The sequence below is a fragment of the Epinephelus moara genome, chromosome 18, assembly GCF_006386435.1.
Source record: "Epinephelus moara isolate mb chromosome 18, YSFRI_EMoa_1.0, whole genome shotgun sequence".
Classification (NCBI taxonomy): domain Eukaryota; kingdom Metazoa; phylum Chordata; class Actinopteri; order Perciformes; family Serranidae; genus Epinephelus; species Epinephelus moara.
In genome coordinates, this window is record NC_065523.1 from 36,248,231 (window position 1) to 36,262,206 (window position 13,976).

At 42.3% G+C, this 13,976-nt stretch overlaps 1 protein-coding gene across 1 annotated transcript; it reads left to right on the top strand.

Moving 5' to 3' along the window:
* The first annotated feature begins 1,350 nt into the window (after positions 1–1,350).
* On the top strand, positions 1,351–10,880 carry ddx47 (DEAD (Asp-Glu-Ala-Asp) box polypeptide 47). The gene is made up of 12 exons (XM_050069009.1): positions 1,351–1,510; positions 1,730–1,823; positions 5,312–5,500; positions 5,585–5,656; positions 5,839–5,957; positions 6,911–6,982; positions 7,172–7,288; positions 7,443–7,589; positions 9,498–9,635; positions 9,721–9,791; positions 9,961–10,090; positions 10,531–10,880. Exons 1-12 carry the CDS (start codon positions 1,379–1,381, stop codon positions 10,699–10,701), a joined length of 1,452 nt encoding a protein of 483 aa, XP_049924966.1. The 5' UTR covers positions 1,351–1,378; the 3' UTR covers positions 10,702–10,880.
* Positions 10,881–13,976: the final 3,096 nt, after the last annotated feature.

Sequence of the window (13,976 nt, forward strand, 5' to 3'; positions counted from 1 at the left end):
GCTTGTATCTGCGATCTCATTCTTCCAGTCACTACCCAGCGCTCATGACCATAGGTGAGGGTTGGGACGTAGATGGACCAGTAGAAAGCTTTCCTTTCTGGCTCAGCTCCCTCTTCACCACGACAGTCTGGTGCAGCACCTACATCACTGCAGAAGCCGCACCAAACCACTGATCCATCTCACGCTCCATTCTACCCTCACTCCTGAACAAGACCCCGAGATACTTGAACTCCCTCGCCTGAGGCAGAAACTCTCTCCCAACCCGGAGGGGCACTAATAATAATAATAATGATTTTTATTTATTTTTATTAGTAAATTTATGTATGTACTTTTTTTATTGGTTATTATATTGTTTTAATGACTATTATGTCTTCTTATATAATGCCATGGCCGGTTCTGATGGTTCATTTGAAAGCTGATATCAGCCGATACCGATGACGTGCCGATATTATCGTGCATCCCTACATTTTTCAGCTTTATTGCACAGTTTAGAACATTTGTTAGAGTAACATTACTTTAAGTAATTTAAGTAGTTACATCACATAACATTTAAAACAGGGTAACTAGTTATCTGTAACCTATTACATTTAGAAAGTAACCTTCCCAACACCCAATTACATGAATGCGTTTGTTGTGATGGTTATTTCGGGGTTATGCTTTATTTCGGGATTATGTATGACTGAATTTTTTTTAAATAAACATTTTAAAGAAATCTCACATAGGCCCTGCAGTACTCCAAAGTACCCTGTGGGTATGTGTACCCCTTTTGAGAATCTCTGGTGTAGTATTGGAGACAACATAACAAACACATGAACAAATGAATTATATCTATATTAAAAAAATGTGTCAGGATGTTTTCTGTCTGTGAAAAGATTTTTCTGTAGTCCGCCAGTCAGCTGTTTAAATTTCCTGATGCATTTTTTTTCTCTCCCTAGCCTATATGTATAATATCTATCTGAGTGGTTTTAATATTTTAGTATTGTATAATATTTTTATGTAAATAATTGTTCTTACTGGTGTTATTCTGTTTTATATTTGTGTATAATTTTTTGTGCCTATTCCAATTTTATATATTCCAGGTTTTTTTTTGTTTTGTTTTTTTAAATAAATATATGTGTCATTTTCTTTATTTGTACAACACTTTGGTCGGTAAATAAACTTGATTTGATTTTATCTATTTTTTATTATTTAATTTTAAATTTTAATATCACATTTTTGCGACATTAGTGACTGAATATCTTTTTTGTTGTTAAAGTTTCGGTTTTCTCAGCACGTGCCAACAAACAAGGACTACAATTCCCAAGCTTTCGTCGCTGAAGCTCGGACTCGTTTCCGCATCTGCGCAGTCCGGAGCTGACGACACGTTGGGGAGAGAAACATGGCGGACAGCAGTGAGGAAAACGTGAAGCCAAACACAGATGAACCACTCGAGGATTCGGACGGTGGTGATGATAACAGTCAGTCTAACAGCGGCGAAAACGACGAGGCAGTGAAGAGCTTCAAAGATCTGGTAGGTTTATCTCACAGCGAAGAAGAGACGCCATGTTAGCGACATAAACAAGCTGCTATTAGCAGGTTAAGCTAGCTAAACTAAGCTAGCTCCATCTGTACTTTTATCGTCTCAGATCTGCCCGGTGTCTAACCCGTTTACAGAACGGGTTTAATTTGGCAGCAAGACACAACCAGCAGCTTTTAAAGATCTACTCTCGGTGTTTTCTCTTCTTCACAGGGTGTCACTGAGGTCCTGTGTGAAGCTTGTGATCAGCTGGGATGGAAGAGTCCAACAAAGATCCAGATAGAAGCCATTCCTGTGGCCCTGCAAGGTGAGCGATCATCACAGTCACACTACTTTCTATACAGCTCATCAAACGTTACAGTGGCAAGGTAACGCAGCTGCATTTGTGAAGCACATTTCATACGTCAGAGCAAGTCAAAGTGCGTTACAGAGCAAAATATACACTCACCGGCCACTTTATTAGGTACACCATGCTAGTACCAGGTTGGACCCACAGATTCAACAAGGTGCTGGAAACATTCCTCAGAGATGTTGGTTAAACACCAAAAGGACATAACTATAAAAATATCAATGACAGAGAAGTGCAGATGTAATTTCATTATTGCAAATAAAGTATGTCAGAATCTACAATCAGTGCAGTTATAACTTTATGTTTAAACAGCAAAGTAACAACAGCAGAGCTCTCAGGTTTGATCTCCATCTCTGCAGAACTCTGAAAGTGGCGTTTGTTTTATCTCCAAGGTAACAGATATAAAAGCAACAGGGTCAAAGTTCAGGGTGTAATGTTATGAGACAGTAGTGCATACTGCATGCAACAATGCGTGCTTTTTAAGGACAGCTGCAGTAACTTCTTAAAGTAAAAAGAAACGGCCTTCGATCCGGAACGCACCTACAGACTCAGTGAATTCATTGATGTCATCAAGGGTGTCAGTGGTGGTGTCCTGGAACCTACTCGTGACTGTGGCCCTTTACAGTGTCTGTCAGGTTTGTGTTTTCCTCTTGCTACTAGCTGCTCGCTAATTCCTGCTATCAGCTGTTTCCTGTTTATCCACCGCCAGTGGCTCGCACGTGCAGCGTCATCAACAGCTCCTCCCACAAGTCATTAACAGCCCCTCCCGTTGTGGAAGGCTGCCTTGGTCTGTTTAAACTAAAAGGTTCCACCAATATGTCTACCCTACGAGGCGGAAAATTGGGCACCTCGGATCAACTCGCCAATCCGGCTCTGTGTGTCTAAACGCTCGCAGCTTGCCGGCAAAACGGCCCAACATTCGCCGAAAATCTGGCAGTGTAAAAGGGGCTTCAGTGAATTTATTGATGTCATGAAGGACGTCAATGTTGGTGTCCTGGAACCTGCCCCCTGCTCTGATTGGCGCCGTCTCTTGCGCCACTGGGTCATGTCTTGTAGTGTGTTTATATATCTTGACCTCATTAGGTTGACTGCATGGTTGCTACTCCTGAACATGGACAGCAGCTCTGCTCTGCTCCTTTGAACAGTGTATAGCAGTGATCCACAGCAGGAACAGGACAGCATCTCACATTCCTACCGACACACCAGCCCTTGTTCAGTTTAAAGCACACGCCTCCTTTCCTTCTATCCCAGAGTCCTCTGCTCTGTCAGCTCACTGGTTGAATGGTGCCGTCCAGGAGTTTCAGTGAATCAAAGGATATTACAGTTCCTGATACTGGTTGGAAACTTAGAGGTCGTCAGGTTTATTACTCAACACATGTACAATGGGAGCAGGATGTTAGCTCAGCTGGTGCTCATTCTTCTCCATCTTTTCCTGATGTTTACTGACATACACACGTGGACAAAATTGTTGGTACCCTTCTGTTAAAAAAAGAAAAACCCACAGTGGTCACTGAAATAACTTGAAACTGACAAAAGTAATAATAAATAAAAATGTACTGAAAATTAACTAATGAAAATCAGACATTGCTTTAGGATTGTGGTTCAACAGAATCATTTTAAAAAACAAACTAATGAAACAAAAATGATGGACAAAAATGATGGTACCCCTAGAGAAGATTGAAAATAATTTGATCATAGGGACATGTTAAACTAAGGTGTGTCCTTTAATTAGCATCACAGGTGTCTTCAAACTTGTAATCAGTCAGTCTGCCTATTTAAAGGGTGAAAAGTAGTCACTGTGCTGTTTGGTATCATGGTGTGTACCACACTGAACATGGACCACAGAAAGCTAAGGAGAGAGTTGTCGCAGGAGATTAGAAAGAAATTTATAGACAAGCATGTTAAAGGTAAAGGCTATAAGACCATCTCCAAGCAGCTTGATGTTCCTGTGACTACAGTTGCACATGTTATTCAGAGGTTTAAGGTCCACGGGACTGTAGCCAACCTCCCTGGACATGGCCGCAAGAGGAAAATTGATGACAAATTGAAGAGACGGATAATACGAATGGTAACGAAAGAGCCCAGAACAACCTCCAAAGAGATTAGAGGTGAACTCCAAGGTCAAGGTACATCAGTGTCAGATCGCACCATCCGTCGCTGTTTGAGCCAAAGTGGACTGAATGGGAGACAACCAAGGAGGACACCACTCTTGAAAGCAAATCATAAAAAAGCAAGACTGGAATTTGGCAAAATGCATATTGACAAACCACAAAGCTTCTGGGAGAATGTCCTTTGGACAGAAGAGACAAAACTGGAGCTTTTTGACATGTCACATCAGCTCTTTGTTCAAAGATACAAAAATGAAGCATACAAAGAAAAGAACATGGTACCAACTGTGAAACATGGAGGAGGCTGAGTGATGTTCTGGGGCTGCTTTGCTGTATCTGGCACAGGGTGTCTTGAATCTGTGCAAGGTGCAATGAAATCATAAGACTATCAAGGCATTCTGGAGTGAAACGTGCTGCCCAGTGTCAGAGAGCTTGGTCTCAGTTACAGGTCATAGGTCCTTCAACAGGATAATGACCCGAAACACAGCTAAAAACACCCAAGAATGGCTGAGAACAAAACACTGGACTATTCTGAAGTGGCCTTCTGTGTGCCCTGATCTAAATCCTGTTGAACATCTGTGGAAAGAGCTGAAACATGCAGTCTTGAGAAGGCACCCTTCAAACCTGAGACAGCTGGAGCAGTTTGCTCATGAGGAGTGGGCCAAAATACCTGTCGACAGGTGCAGAAGTCTCATTGAGAGTTACAGAAATCGCCTGATGGCAGTGATTGCCTCAGAAGTTTGTGCAACAAAATATTAAGTCAAGGGTACCATCATTTTTGTCTAGGCCAGTAAATTTTTATTTATTATTACTTTTGTCAGTTTCAAGTTATTTCAGTGACCATTGTGGGTTTTTCTCTTTAATAGAAGGGTACCAACAATTTTGTCCACGTGTGTATATCACTTGAAAACCTCGACCTGGCCACACAGCAGGAGTAGCAGGAGGAGAGTTTGCAGACTGGAGAGTTGATTTTCTCATCGTGATAAGTGACTCACACCAACATGCCACCACCGTCCAACACCAACCACAAAATGCAACACCATCACTCGCAAAATAGACGCATAAATTTAGCACAGATTTAGTGGCGCTGACAGAGAGGCAGCTGGAAATGTCTTCGTACATGTCAGTTAAGTTTTTGTTGTTTTTCCTCAGAGGGTTTTTGTTAGACCCCCGTCAATGAGGTTTTGTGGTGCACAAGAACTTTGTAGTGATTATTATTATTATTTGTATAGATTTTTAAAATCTAAATCAGGCATAAATATATATAAAATGTACATAGTGACTTTCCTCCACTGCTCACGTAACTTCAGTAACGCCCGTCTTCTTCCTGAACTGCAGGGAAGGATGTTATTGGCCTGGCAGAGACTGGTTCAGGAAAGACGGGCGCCTTCGCTCTGCCCATCCTGCAGTCGCTGCTGGCCTCGCCTCAGAGGCTCCACACCCTCGTCCTCACCCCCACCAGGGAGCTGGCGTTTCAGATCTCTGAGCAGTTCGAGGCCCTGGGCTCCAGCATCGGTGTCAAGTGTGGTGAGTGTTGATTAAAGGTTTACTGGTTTGAAGTGATGCAGATGACTTTCTGTGGTTCTGGACCAATTTTCTTTTCTGTTGCAGCTGTGGTAGTCGGAGGGATCGATATGATGTCCCAGTCCTTGGTGTTGGCTAAAAAACCTCACATCGTTATTGGTAAGACCACAAGTTAAACACATGTCTTAAACTGCAGCACATCATCTGTCAGTTCTTCTCTGCGTGAGTTTTTGTGCTGAGCAGATGTGATGGTTGTCTTCTGTATATGTCTCTAATACAACAGTTTAAGCAGCCTTTGATTTTATTATTGATGTGATGAAGTGAATGAAATGTGTTTACAGCCACACCCGGTCGGTTGATAGACCACATGGAGAACACAAAGGGCTTCTCCCTACGAGCGCTGAAGTACCTGGTCATGGACGAAGCAGACAGAATCCTCAACATGGACTTTGAGACTGAGGTGGGTACAACGAAACTCTGACTTAATGATTCCAGTGCAGCAGTTTGTGCCTACGATGTAACAACAGTCAGTGGGAACCAAAATCATCAGCCCGCTAAGGGCTGGATTCAGAATCAAAAATCAAAGTAAAAAAATCGAAATCACAGGCTGACTGTATGACCTCCCAGCAAGGTCTGGGCATGCTCCTGATGAGTTGGCGGATGGTGTCCTGGGGGATCTCCTCCCAGACCTGGATCAGGGCATCAGTGAGCTCCTGGACAGTCTGGAACCCAGGGCCCAGGGCCCTCTACACCAGGAGGAACCCAGAGCCCTCTGCACCAGTGTAAGGTCTGACAATCGCTCTGAGGATTTCATCCTGGTACCTAACAGCAGTCAGGGTACTGTTGGCTCTGACATGGAGGTCTGTGTGACCCTCCAAGGATCTGCCTCCCCAGACCATCACTGACCCAGTGACCCACCACCAAACTGGTCATGCTGGATGATGTCACAGGCAGCGTAACATTCAGCACGGCGTCTCCAGACTCTTGCACGCCGTCACATGTGCTCAGTGTGAACCTGCTCTCATCTGTGAAGAGAACGGTGCGCCAATAGTGGACCTGCCAATTCTGGTGAATACCAGTTGAGCTGCACAGTGCTGGGCTGTGAGCACAGGTCCCACTAGAGGACGTCGGGCCCCAATGCCACCCTCATGGAGTCTGTTTCTGACAGTGTGGTCAGAACTTTTGTGCATGCATTTTTGGTAGAACATCATACGAACCATTCTCTGAGAATATGATGAACTGAGCCACCCCACTGTAATGCCCCATTGATGCGTCCTCCAGACGGGGGTTCAGCTTAGACTAAGCAGGCTACCTGATGGAAACCCTGAATGTTCTCTTCATTTAACTGTAAACATTGCAACAAAAATAATTCAACGTGCGACACTATAAGGAACATTTTCTCTCTTTTGCCAGGTGGATAAAATCTTGAAGGTGATTCCAAGAGAAAGACGCACCTTCTTGTTCTCTGCCACCATGACCAAAAAGGTAGGTCAACAATGAGAAGTCTTTTAATCAGGCCTCACCGATGCAGCATGTGACATGTTTCTGCTCCTGCTTTGTTCTGTGTTACTGGCATCTCGTGCTGCAGGTTTACCAGTAAAACTAACAAGCATTCCACCACATGCAGAGCTGCACATTTTCCTCCTGCGCTGATATGCTTTGGTTTGGTTCCAGGTCCAGAAACTACAGAGAGCAGCTCTGAAAGATCCTGTGAAGTGTGCCGTCTCCACCAAATACTCTACAGTAGACAAACTGCAGCAATATTACATCTTCATACCATCGAAGTACAAGGTACAGCACATTCTCCCTCCATGTTTTAATGTCTGAAACCACATGCTGCAAGCTGTCACCCTCTCAGTACCACCGTCACTTTATAACGGTATTCATATGTAGTATACTGGGGTTTCTAACAGCATTTTGGGCTTGTGTTTGTGTATCTCGGCAGGACTGTTACCTGGTGTCCATCCTGAATGAACTGGCTGGCAACTCTTTTATGATTTTCTGCAGCACATGTAATAATGCCCAGCGGGTGGCGCTGTTGTTAAGGAACCTTGGCATCACGGCTATCCCTCTTCATGGCCAGATGAGTCAGGTAGAGCTGCAGACGAACACACACACAGCTTTTTCTCACACTCACATGAATCCAGTTTGTGTTGAAGGTGCAAACACTCGTCCCTATCCATGAGTCTTTATGATCATGTTATACTCTGACCTGTCATGGTTTGACAACAGAGGGACAGTGTTGCTCTGCTTCTCTTTGTATTTGATAAAACATAACCTCAGTTTCTACTGCATAAAAAAAGTAAATATTATTTTTAGGGCTGTCAGGCGATTGCAAAAATTAATCTAATTATTTACACGCTAAATGCAAAACAATGTCAGTTCAAATGATTCAGCTGTTGGATTCTGGACACCATTGTCCCCCTGTCCTCTACCACTGAAACTGGTCTGCAGCCCATTGCAATACATGTAGCAAGGGAGTTTGTTGGTCACAGGTAGACTGACTCAGTTTGAACGCCTTGTTGAGTGTGGCTTGACAAAGCTGGCTGCTAACGCTAGCATCAGAGGTTGTGCCAGCTCGGACCTGCAGGTTCACTGCTAAATGCTTTGTGGTGAGGTGATATTTGAGGCTTGAAGTACTCAGATGGTATGAAAATGCAGCCTTACGTAAATGCACTGTGAGGAAAAGATATTTTGTAAGACATGATGAAGTGAATTCTAGGTGCCAAAATGTAGCATGTAATTCTTTTTCTTTTTTATGCAATGAAAAGTTTGTGTTTAACATTTATAAACATCTACAGATCATGGTCACTGTCACATCAGTGTCAGCATGTTACCATAAGCAGATAAGCCATGTTCGGAGCAGTTGTTAGTTCTGACTGGTCTCCAAAAACACGCACAAAAAGTGACACTGGAGATGTCATAATAACATGCATGAGACAGGAGTTTTTGTTGTTGTTGTTGGCCTGCTAGAGCCTGTTGCCTCTAGATGCAACAATAACTGTGGTTTGTGTTGCAAATGCAACAAGTAGAGTAAAGGTCCTGTTGTTAAAGGCCGCTCCTCCGCCAGGTTTCCTCTCAGCCGCTGTCTTGCGCTCTCATTGGCTGTAGCTCGCTGACAGGTCCTGAAGTTAGCTTGTGAGATAGCAGGGGAGTGTCTAGAATGCATCAGTGAGCCGTGCGTCTTTGAACAGTTCACACATAGCGCTAGGGCACCAAACTGCTGATGAGGGGCAGTTGTCGCAGAGCTCCAAAAACTCATGGCAAGAGGAAAAATCAGGGCTAAAGTCATGTAGTGTGAGTTAGGCGTTACTCATCCTTTTTCAGCCTGTGTGTCGATTAGTTTGAGGTGTGAAATGAACACAACAGTGCATGAAAGCTAAAAACAAATTGCAATGAAAGATGAACAAAAAAGTAAAAGTAAATAATTATAATTTCAAAACATATATGTTTGAATTCTTGTGTTAGATAAAGTAAGAATGGAGATCAGAAACAAACAAAAAACATGTCATTTCACATCAGGGGTTGCATCCAATATTTAATATGGTAATATTCTTACTTTTTTTGTTGTTCATTAGAGCAAAACACTTCAACACTGAGTTAAATACAACCAAAAATAAAAGATGGAAAGAGGGTTGTGAAGTTAAGATCTTCTGTTCATGGATGAAGTTAACAACATAGTTCAGAAACATGTTGCTCATGTGGGAGAACAGCACCCTCTTCTGGTGTTGTGCTGTACAGCAAGAAAAAGAAAAATCTCAAACACACACACACACACACAGACACACACACACACACACACACACACACACACGGATACTGCCAAATTATTCTGTATTGTTTTGTAAGTTTACTGTAATCATGATCGGGACATAATTTACATACTGTAAATACACACTCTCACAAACTGTATTTCCATCAGCGCGTCTCTGCAGTGTCTCTTTTGCCGTCTGTTTCATGCCTTACTCACTCTCTGGGTCTTCCTCCCTCTGTTGGTCAGAACAAACGTCTCGGAGCGCTCAACAAGTTTAAGTCAAAGTCTCGCTCGGTGCTGCTGGCGACCGACGTGGCGTCCAGAGGACTGGATATTCCTCATGTCGACTGCGTCATCAACTACGACATCCCCACTCACTCGAAGGTACCTTGGTGCTGACGTTCAACACTGATGATTTCATTAGTTTGATTTGATTTGAATGGATCTTTGGATCTGTCTGCCCTCACAGGACTACATCCACAGAGTGGGACGAACAGCCAGAGCAGGACGATCCGGGAAGTCCATCACTTTTGTCACTCAGTAAGAACTGCCTGTTTCTCACCAGTGGCCACACTTCATTTTTAACGTCTTTATAACGTCTATGTGCTGTCTGTCATGTCTCTCGCCGCCTTCCTAATGTTTTGTCGATGATGCTCTTAAAAATAAAAAGTAAATGACTGCAGTAAACTGACACATTCTCTTATCTCAGATATGATGTGGAGCTTTTCCAGCGAATCGAAAGCCTGATTGGGAAGAAACTTCCAGCCTTCCCCACCCAGGAAGATGAAGTGATGATGTTGGTGGAGAGGGTGAGCGAGGCCCAGAGATTTGCCCGACTGGTGAGTCCAAACACTTTATTTTATTACCTCAAACATATAAAATGTAAATACAAAAACATACTGTATGAAGCAACCTGTGGAGAAAAGGTGTTCTTTTCTGTCTAAATAACTTGAATGTCGTTTCATGTTGTGACATGTCAAGTCAAAAGACTCACTCGCGAAGTGAACATGGTTGTCTGCGTCCTCGTTTTCAAGTCTCTGTTCCTGAGCCTTCAGACTAAAATACGACCCTGGAGTTTTCAAACTAAAATGGGATGAGTAGTGTTTTCAAGGGTCTCCATTTACATTTAAAACTAAAATGTTTTGGTGTGGATGTAGTGGATTTTTTTTTAGGAAAAAAGCGCTGGGACGCACTGGTTTGAAGAAATATGAATTTACAGTAAAAAAAAGTCTGCCCAGTAATCATTAGTTGAGAAAAAAAACTGTCTTATCTTCCTCAGGAAATGAAAGAGCAAGGTGAGAAAAGGAAAAGGCCCAAAGGAGGAGACGGAGACGAGGATGACACAGAACAAGCAAGCGGAGTGAGGAAGAAAGTTAAAGGAGGAGGAGGAGGAGGAGGTAAAGGAGGGATGAAGAAGAGGGGTGGAGGAGCCTGGAGGGGAGGACGCTGAATCCTCCTCCACTAACAGACTGTACATAACCACAACACACAATGCCTTTCTTGTATTTGATGTAAAACTTGGCAGCATTCTTCCAGCCTTTCATATGGAAGCTATTTAATGACACATGCTTCTCCTGCCTCCATATGACATCTTTCCATTTGTAATAAAATGCCACTGTAAAACCCAAAGCTGTGTCTGTGGTAGGGTGATGTTTGATTGTGTGAGTTTTGAGCTGCTAAAATGCTGCTGTTGTGGCTTTCAGACACCAGAAGGGGGTGTTTCAGTTTACAGCAGGAGGAGGGGAATGATGGCGTGTTAAAGGGAGAGTTCAGATTTTTTGAAGTGCGAGTGTATGTGGTACCTAAAATAGACAGTATATTACGTACAGTAAATGTTAATCAGCATGCTCCCAGTTTGGAGAGGCAGGCTGGCGTCCAACATGGAAGCTAAACAATGTGCTGCTGTGGAGGGGTCGGCAACAGAACATATTTTAACCACCTAACAAGGCCAAATTACTGTTTTGTCAGTGGAGACTGGTGGCTTTGACAAGAGCATAGATTGGGAACTTAAGTCAAAATGGTTTCCCGGGTGCAACAGGCTGTCTTTAACAGATAGTGAATTTTTTTTAAGTGGCTAATATCTGAATGGTTGCTGACCCTCCTCTACAGCTGTACGTCGTGAAGCTTCCATGTCGTAAGGCAAGGCAAGGCAATTTTATTTATATAGCACCATTCATACACAAGGCAATTCAATGTGCTTTACAAGAGAAATACATTAAAATAAAACATTAAAGGAACAATAAAATTGTGTTTGAGATAATTAAAAACAAAAGCTAAAAGCAAGACAATAAATAGTTAAAAACAGGGCAGAAAATGCATTTAAAAAGCAAACAAAGCAAAAGCAACAGCAGACAAATATAAAAACAATAGCTACAGATTATCCTAACAATAAGTTACATATCTAGTTCACTGGTAAGCTGCAGTAAATAGTAATGTTTTAAGCCCTGATTTAAATGAGCTGACAGTTTCAGCCGACCTCAGATATTCTGGAAGTTTGTTCCACAGGCGGGGAGCATAGAAACTAAAGGCTGCTTCACCTTGTTTGGTTTTGATCCTGGGAACACTGAGTAAACCTGTTCCAGATGATCTGAGGGGTCTGGATGCTTCATAACGTACAAGTATATCAGAGATGTATTTAGGCCCGAGACCATTTAGTGCTTTATAGACAAGTAACAAGATTTTAAAGTCTATCCTTTGACACACAGGAAGCCAGTGCAGTGACTTAAGCACTGGTGTAATGTGCTCCACTCTCTTGGTGTTGGTGAGGACTCTGGCAGCAGCGTTCTGGACGAGCTGCAGTTGTCTGATTGATTTTTTACTCAGGCCTGTGAAGACACCGTTACAATAGTCCAGCCTGCTGAAAATGAAAGCATGAACAAGTTTTTCTGTATCTTGTTTAGACAGAAATTCTTTTATTCTTGCTATGTTTTTAAGGTGGTAGTAGGCTGATTTAGTAATTGTCTTAATGTGACTATTGAAATTTAGGTCTGAGTCCAGAACTACACCAAGATTTCTGGCTTGATTTGTAGGTTTTAGTGTCATGGCGTCAAGGTGAGCACTGACTATTGATCTTTGTTCTTTGGGGCCAAAAACAACTATCTCAGTTTTGTCTGTGTTTAGTTGTAGAAAATTCTGGCACATCCACGTATTGATTTCGTCAATGCACTTATTTAGCAGATGTAGGGGACTGTAGTCATCTGGTTACACTGTTATGTAAAGTTGTGTGTCATCTGCATAAGTATGGTAGGAGATGTTATGATATTCCATAATCGTACTCCTGTCTGCTTCTCCAAACTGGGGGCATGCTGACGTACATTTACTGCATGTAATACTCTCGACTATGGATAAGCACCTCATACAACCCCACTTCAAAAAAACTGAACTATCCCTTTAATACAGTATATGCCCTTTGAAAGTGTTGGAGCGTTAACAGCTTCAGTACCCCATCTGCTCTGTCATCAAAGCCACCAAACTCCATTGACAAAATTAGTAATTTTAGCTCGCTGATACTGGGAGCTGTTGGTGGATCAGTTAGTTAGTGTTATTGTGTGACTCTGGTGATTCCGACTTAACCGTTTTAAACCTAAAGGTCACACGATAACACAAATAAAGTCACTTTTCAAGGCAGCTGTAAACCAGCAGCTTCTGGGTTGCATGATTTTAAATCACTGTTTTTATCAGTGGAGTCTGGCATAGAAGAGAGTGATATAACGGCTTCAGTTTCCTCTAGAAAATTACTGTAAGACATCAAGATAAAGCAGTGAAAGTATTTAAAATATAGTGTACACTTAAATTAATATATATATTATTTTGGGTGGGGATTTTTTAGGTGGCTAAAATAATATTTTTTACTGGCCCCCATCCACAGCAGTACATTGCTTAGCTTCCATGTCGTACTCCTGTCTGCTTCTCCAAACTGGGGGCATGCTGACTGACATCTACTGTGTGTAATTTCCTGTCTATGGATAAGTACCCCATACAACCCAACTTAAAAAAAACGGAAATATCTCTTTAATACAGTAAATGCCCTTTGAAAGTGTTGGAGCATTAACAGCTTTAGTTCCCCATCTGCTCTTTCATCAAAGCTCCAAACTCCATTGACAAAAACAGTAATTTTAGCTTAATGAAACCAGGAGCTGCAGGGTCGATCAGTTAGTTAGTTAGTGTTATTGTGTGACTTTGGTGCCTCTGATTTAACTCTTTTAAACCCCAAAAGTCACACAATAACACAAACAATATAACTGTTCAAGGCAGTGGTAGACCAGCACCTTCTGTGTTCCATGATTTTAAATCACTGTTTTTATCAATGGAGTCTGGCATAGAAGAGAACAAAGTGATGGCTTCATTTTCCCATTGTAAATCACTGTAAGACATCAAGGTAAAGCAATGAAAATATTCTAAATATAGTGTACACTTAAACTGATATATATTTTTTGGGTGGCTAAAATATTTTTTTTTCTTTTTTGCTGGCCCCCATCCACAGCAGTACATTGCTTAGCTTCCATGTCAGACAACAGCCTGCTTCTCCAAACTCTGGGCATGCTGACGTACATTTACTGCATGTAATACTCTTGACTATGGATAAGCACCTCATACAACCCCACTTAAAGGATAACTTTGGTATTTTTCAACCTGGGCCCTATTTCCCCATGTGTATGTGTGTGTATGATTCATAGGTACAACTCGTTCTAAAATTGGTTCAGTATTGAGGGAGGCGGATGCAGC

Coding starts and splice junctions, on each gene's coding strand:
- ddx47 (XM_050069009.1), top strand. CDS start 1,379: ATGGCGGACAGCAGTGAGGAAAACGTGAAGCCAAACACAGATGAACCA. Junction 6,983..7,171: donor CTGCCACCATGACCAAAAAG/GTAGGTCAACAA, acceptor GTTTGGTTCCAG/GTCCAGAAACTACAGAGAGC. Junction 9,792..9,960: donor TCCATCACTTTTGTCACTCA/GTAAGAACTGCC, acceptor CTCTTATCTCAG/ATATGATGTGGAGCTTTTCC.